Raw genomic sequence first — 7,309 nt, 5'->3', positions numbered from 1 at the left:
AGAAGCGTTCGGCGTGAGAAAACGCTAGACAACGGTGCGTGGCTTCGGATGTGAGCCGGACACCGCGCACACATATATGACTGGACACAACGCAGGTGAAATTCAGAAGGATATAGCAGGACTGCGATGGTTCAGAAAGCGTAATTTATTTTCTGCAGGAGAGGTAGTACGGCGACAGACGATGCCAGGGTTTGTATTGTTGATTATTGTTCCAACGTGACCGACAAATGGTGTTGTGCGTTTGCGAGGCACAACTCTCTTACTGTTAACATAAATAGACGAACTTACAGCACTCCTCATCTGAAAGACGCCCCGTGAAAGCGGAAGATATGGCCACGCAAAACGACTGCTGTGTCAAGGTCTCTGTAAGGTAAGTCAAACACGTTTTCGGACGGTTGGAAATCGTTCCCACCAACGTCCTAGCTAGCTCGTGTTGTCTGTCAGCGTGCAGTAATCTCTTTAATAAGAGGTAAAGTATCACACACCTTATCTGCGTGTAGTCTTTGTGCGGTCGTGAAATTGCTCAATAAAGAGTTTCAGAGACAGACGTTGCTCTTGCAGTTTCTGGGTGGTGCTGTTCAAGGTAATCCGGGTGGGCGCGATGTAAAACTATGTATGGGCTTGAAGCTTCTGTGTGTAAAATTGCACACCATAGACTATTATGAAATATTTTACGTTGTCCCGTAATATTTTCTCACGCATAATTCCCGCATAGGTTATGCCTATTGGTATTTTTCCTTCGATACTTCTGTTGCCGTCGCTATATTGACCTCATGATTTTAGTAACGTATAACGAGTTTTTTTTTAACTAATAAAACATTTTTGACAGACAGTAATGATTTGTATTGTGAAATAATGGCATATGCACTCTCTGCGTCTCCATTTGTGAGACTGTGCAATGTCATATCCTTTGTTAATGGCCGGTAGCTCATCAGTACAAGGATCGATCCGTTATTGACCGGTGTTCAATGTAATTACCGCTCCCTGCTTTGGCCACGCGCGAACCTAGTCCGCCCGAATATTTGGATGTTAGCCGCATTTATTACTAATCAAGTTAGTAAACTGCGGTAGACTAGTTCATAAAAATGTGTCGCATGTCAGCAACCATGAACAGTTGAGTACAGTCTGAAGCTATAGGCGGTGGTCTGTCCATTGTCTACCCGCCACTCTTCTGAGATTTGACTGAGGGAAGAATTAGCGCAGTTTAGTCTGTGGTAAAAAGAGGTGTAATAGTCTTTTGAAGCCAACCGTGACAGACAGCCCCATTTCCCCAGGCTATAGCCCCGTCTGTATTTCCCTTTGTGCTCTGCTGCTGTACAAAGAGCAGCCACTATTTGCTAAATGCTGAAAAGGCTGATCCAAGTCTGTTGATGGCCTTCAAATTAGGAAGTAAAGCGGCAGGTGCTCGCATATGGACTAACTACATCGGCGTGATGCGCGCGCCCGTGGCCGGTGTGCGCGCGTCGTGGAGGTCACACCTGCAGATGGGAGTGTTTTGATGCGTCCATGAATGAAGTGCGGCTCACGTGCTCTTCTGGGTACGACAAAGGCGTGACCGGTGCTGCTCGGCTTCAAAGGTTTACGTCATCTGTTCGCACGTTCGCCATGGACACCACGTGGAACGATCGTGTCGTGAAGTCGTAACCCAAGAAATCATTTGTGAGGAGAAACTCGGGTGCTGCTTGTTCGCCTGTTCTGTTTTTTTTGTGATCTGCTATCGGAACCATGCGCTAATAGAACCAGACAGGAGTGCATGGGCTGGAGCCAAACGGTTCATGGCACCAGCCCAGTCAGAGTGATAAAAAAATAGAATTTCCTTTCCTTCCTGCCAACTACTTTAATATTCTTTCAATAAACACTGATTAACAGAGTTAAGTAAGGTGCGCAGACATGGTTCTTTCGTTTATGAAAGTCAGCGTTATGTGTGTAGGCTTATACATAGCAGTGTAATTGAGTTTACAGCTCTTGCAGACTTCTGCCAGAACTAGCCGGTCCAGGACCTTTCTCTAATCTTGTACCATACATACGACACTCTCCCCAAAGCCCCTCTCTCCAAAGACATTCGTGCTTATCGCGTGGCCCACCCTCCTGTGTGTAATTTATGCACTTCTAAGTGCAAGTCTCCTCCCATGTTTTGCCAAATTCAGCACTTTCTCAACCATCTGTACTTTTACTGTTAATGCCTGTCACAAAATAAACTGATTCCCCTCCCTGGGGTGGGCAGTATCGGAGTCTGTGTGTATGTCTGTGTGCCTGTGTGTGTATGTCTGTGTGCCTGTGTGTGTATGTCTGTGTGCCTGTGTGTGTACGTCTGTGTGTGTGTGTGTGCGCGTGTGTACGTCTGTGTGTGTGTGCGCATGTGTACGTCTGTGTGTGTGTGTGCGCATGTGTGTACGTCTGTGTGTACGTCTGTGTGCGTGCGCGTGTGTGTCTGTGTGTGTGCGTGTGTGTAGGTCTGTGTGTGTGCGCGTGTGTGTGCGCGTGTGTGCGTCCTACCTTCTTCACTCTGTACACAAGAGGTTCTCCAGAATGTGTTGACTTGACCAGACACAGTGCATCTATACCCAGACACAGTGCATCTATACCCAGACACAGTGCATCTATACCCAGACACCGGGAATAAATGTATTTGGAGGGAAGTGCTGATGATTTAAGAGTGATGGGGGATGGTTGTCTATAGTTTCAGACACTGTGTGTGCGTGAGACTCTTCTCTATCTTCACAAAATGTCTCTGGAGACCAGAGATAAAGTGTATCTCATGATTCTATTGGGAATTGCCTACAATGTATAATCATATGTTGCTAAAATAACCTCGTGCTATGACACAGAGCCTAATAGTTGCCAAATGGCCAAATTTGACTGATGCCGCATTTCAGTGGTAAGGGCAGGGGGCTGTCTGTTTGAAAAATGTATGTCCTGTTTATATGTCCGGTCTGTTTCCTTCTGACGCGGTATGAACTTCACTTGGGCCAGACGGAGAATTTGTGGGGTGACCTTGGGGGAGCTGGTTTTAAGAGGTGGATTTGTGTGGGAACCAGCCTCATAATGGCTGTAGTTATGGGAATGGCCCCCTTCCTCAAGGCCGCAGGGGCAAAGCGTGAAGGATTTGAGCTTGTTAAGATCTCCGCTTGATTAGGGGCTTCATGGTGGCTTTACTGACGTGCCCTTTATTTCCTCATTGAAGTCACATGTTGAGGCCCTTCGGTGCCCTGTGAGTTCTCGTTTTTTTAATGCTGACCTAGAACCAGGCTGAATGCAAGACTCCAGCCTTAACCGTTAGAGGGAAGAAATCGTGCGAATGTTTTCAGATCAGTGCTGAGGTGCACCAGACGTGTGCACTGCAGTATATAGTTGACTGTTTCGTAATCTTCATGCTACGCTCCGTGTATGGAGTGGTGCTGTAAGAAAAAAAGGGACAATAAAAGAATATGTAAATGTGTTTGTAGCCCTGACAAACCTCAAAGCTATATTTGAAACAGTGACCACTCTGGGCTATACCAAATCAAATGATAATGAAGTTGAAGAATAAACAAGCCATTCAGTGGTTCATTACTCTGTATATGGGACAAACCATTTTTGGTGGTCTACGGGGGGTGGTGACACTTCTTTTTTTTATGCTTTGTAATATGTCTTGTGGCACAGTGTGTTGTCTGTCGAAATCTATTTTGTAGATACGTAAGTGATTTTGGACTATGTGTGCAAGCAGCATGACTTCCCCTTGGCCACGCGCCCCGGAACCACTCCTCAGTGCTGCTTCCTGTTGCTGTAGCATTGTCATCTCGTCTGCTTTGGGGGCAGGATGGGCGGAGCTTGCCCCGAGTGTTCACAAAGCTCCGCCTACCAAAGCTTTCTCCAAAAGCAGGCACCAGAGGCGCCTCTGACATCCAGCCGTGCTCGTGTCAGGGCCGTTGGCCAACCGAGTCTAATACAAAAACACAAGTTTATGTGCAAGTATCTGCCAAGCATGGCATTTCGAGCTGGGGTTCTTTCTTTAAAACAGTGGAGGATTATTTCCTGAAGAAGCATCAGTAGTGCTCTGTAGAAACCCTGTGTCCTCTGGTGGTTCGGTACTGAAATACTGCCAGTGATCTGACAATGCTGCACATTCTGTGTCATTTCGGGGAGTGGAGTGCACTGTACAGGAAGTAAGGTTTAGAGGGCTCAAGGTTATGTTTTTGTGACCCATTAGTGTCACTAATCTTTCCTGTAGAGTACATCTACAGTAGGCTGTAGCCTTCAGTAGCCTAATGGAGGATGCTCAGTGACCAGCTCTGCCCACACCAACAGCAGCCACCACGACTGGCTCCAGGACCCCGGCTGCACTCGTTTTGAACGCTGGTGTTAAGTCACCTCTCCTGTCTTTAACTCGGTGAGGTAGGGGAACGAGATATGGGGAGAGAGGGAGAGGGAGAGAGAGAGAGAGAGAGAGAGAGAGAGAGAGAGAGAGGGAGAGAGAGAGAGCGAGAGTCAATCCATGATGTCCTGGTTGATTAGATGCTATTCTTTTAGACTCCACTGCCGAGTGAGGATGAAAAGAGCAGTTGTTAGAAAAGGGGAAGGGAGGGACGGAGAGAGAAAGAGGGAGACAAAGAGAGAGTGAGTGAGTGAGTGAGCAGGAAGTGTCTCTCTCTCAGTGTCAAAAGGGCAACAGAATAAAAATAAACATTTAGCTCTGACTGCAAGTAGACAAAGAAGAAGGTTTTGTTAATTGTCAGTGTGCCGTAGCGTAGAGGACACACAGATGTGTGTGTGTATGTGTGTGTGTGTGTGTGTGTGTGAACATTTTATTAGGGATACACACATACAGTCATGTCTGAGTGAATAAACAGATGACAGAGATGCACAGCTGTGATACGTTTACAGCCTCCCACAGACAGTGTGGCACAGGGGGGCAGTGAGACAGGGGGGCAGTGAGACAGGGGGCAGAAGGGCAGAACAGTCAGGGAATCATTGCTACAGTCTGGAACCAGGTGGCAACCCCTCAGGAGACTGAACAGCTACTGTCTCACACACTCAAAGATGGATGCTTTTAGATGAGGCTAGGAAGCACACATTAAAACAGCGATGTAACAACTGTATATTAATGGAAGCGTGTGTTCATGTGCTTTTTGGCCTGGGTCTACACAGACAGATGTATTCTTGCGCTGATGTTGTAATGTGTTAAAACATTTTGATAGCTAGCCGTAATTCCAAGCTTATCCTTCTGAAACACGTGTCTTTCTCACAGAGGGACTGCTCTGCAGACGCAGGGCCGCATCCCCCGCTGTCTTTTAATTGATCTGAAGCGTCCCTGGTGCTGCGCTCTCCTCCTCTCTCAACTGTTTTGCTGACAGTGGCCCGTTTTTGCAGCTTTTGAAGGTTCGGTGCGTTTCAATGAGGCCCTTCTTATTGGAAATTCAGATCTGTGCCATCGGGGGGCTTTCTCCCGCCGTCACGCTCGGCTGCTGGGGTCCAGAGGCCTGCGGACGTGGCCACGTGCTGTGATCCTGTGATTCTTCAGCGAGGCGCCTCTACTCTGGCCTCTTGAACCCCCCCGTCTGTCAAAATCTCTTTTGTAGATACATAAGTGATTTTGGACTATGTGCGCAATCTGGCTGGACTATGTCTGCTGCTGGCCACTGCTATTCCCCACTGGTCCTGACCCTTCCCCCCAGACACCCACTTTTCCCAGCCAGGTTTTGAACGGGGGTAGAAGGCAGGATGAGGCAAAGGGTGTGGCTTCTGGCCATGGGCGTGGCTCTCTGTGGAAGCTCATTATTGGCTCTTCACAATGCATGACTGGCATGACTGGTACGACTGGCATGACTGGTGCGGTGCAGGGCTGCCCAGAGCTCACCTTCGTGGGCCCTCGTGTTGCCCTGCAGGTAGAGGACAATTAGGGCAGGTCTTTAGAAGCTGGGCGAGCAGACGCTAATTAAACCCTTTCTTGTACTAAGAAGCTTACGTGCTTACAGAGCCGCATCTTGGAGCCGTGCGATGTGCCGGGGAGGGAGAGGAGGTGTAAGTGTGGGTGGAGATGCTGATGGAGTCACCGGTAGTAGTCTGGGAGGCGGGAGACGGCCATTCACACTGAAGGTAGCGGTTCACCTTCTCACCTTGAACCAATGTAACAAACATTACATTTAGAGAGAGAGAAGTGTGTGTGTGTTCGTACTTTTGTGTGCATGCGTCTGACGGACTATTTAGCTGGCACTTAAACCAGCACAGTAGACTCCCCACAGTAGACAGACACACACACACACACACGCACACACCTCAAACCTCCACTGCATATGCAGAGTTGGCATTTAGCTAATCTGGTAGGTTGTCCCCCAGGGAGGAGCTGCGGATAACCTAACTGAGGAGAAGGTCTCCTTTGTCCCCCCTGGCTCCGAGGACGTCGTCCTGGGCTACGGAGCCAAGTTAGCCAGCCTGAGCAGGGCTAGGGAGTCGAGAGTATAGTGTGTGTGTGTGTGTGTGTGTGTGTGTGTGTGTGTGTGTGTGTGTGCGCTAGCGGTGTGTTTTGCGTAGAGCTTAATTACTGTCTGCCTGTGGCGTGCTTCTTAATGTTTGATGGTTTGGGGCTAATGCGTAGCTTAAAGCTGACTAACCCTGGTATCCGCTTACATAAGCCAAACATCTTCAGACAAAATGGCAGATTTTTGGGTTTAGGGGTTTGGCTTTAGGTGTTGGGTTCAGGCATATTTATAGAAAGAGATCCAGTAGAATAATTGTGTGTTCTTTTTAAACACTCAATCACTCACATATACTGCTTGAATGCTTTATTTGTTTTATTTCTCCTATTCTCTCTCTCTGCACACACACACACACGCACACACATGTGCGCACACACACACACACACACACACACACACACACACACACACACACACACACACACACACACACACACACACACAGTGCTATGCTTTACATTAACTCAATGGCAGTCTGACTTTGACACAGGCAGTGAGAGGAGCTATTGAACCTGCCCACTGGGACTTTCCTGAGACTCCTTCCATGGAGTTGTGTGTGCGCGTGCGTGTGTGTGCGCATGTCATGCGTGTGTGTGCGTGTATGGGGGGGGGGGGGGGGGGGGGGGGTTGTTTCCTCTAAATGTCTGCACTTGGTTCTTTTTCTGTATTGTGCATTTCCTTAAATTGTTGTCCTGGTCCTTCACCTCGCTGTCTCGTGGTCTGTTTACGCGTTGGCTCCGTGTGTTTATGTTTTGAGTCCGTGCATGTCGTGCTTTGTCAGCACCTCACAGCAAGACTGCTGAAAGGATCCTCTGTTTTCTGTGAAGGACTCCGTTTGATGCAGTCATGTCCTT

The 7,309-nt window shown here is 48.2% G+C and overlaps 1 protein-coding gene across 8 annotated transcripts in view; it reads left to right on the top strand.

The window, feature by feature from the left end:
• Positions 1-7,309, top strand: part of kif21b (kinesin family member 21B) — a 53,769-nt gene continuing 46,460 nt past the window's right edge. For 4 of the 8 annotated variants that reach the window (XM_076993557.1, XM_076993478.1, XM_076993393.1 and 1 more), the window contains exon 1: positions 1-370. In XM_076993557.1, coding sequence (XP_076849672.1) covers positions 330-370 — 41 coding nt within the window. In that variant the 5' untranslated portion in view covers positions 1-329. The remainder of the gene's footprint in view (positions 371-7,309) is intronic. The other 4 variants (XM_076993624.1, XM_076993690.1, XM_076993679.1 and 1 more) reach the window with 2 other exon arrangements.

Source organism: Brachyhypopomus gauderio, chromosome 1, assembly GCF_052324685.1.
Source record: "Brachyhypopomus gauderio isolate BG-103 chromosome 1, BGAUD_0.2, whole genome shotgun sequence".
Classification (NCBI taxonomy): domain Eukaryota; kingdom Metazoa; phylum Chordata; class Actinopteri; order Gymnotiformes; family Hypopomidae; genus Brachyhypopomus; species Brachyhypopomus gauderio.
Note: the sequence above shows the minus strand (reverse complement) of the source record. Positions and strands in the feature narration are given on the sequence as shown.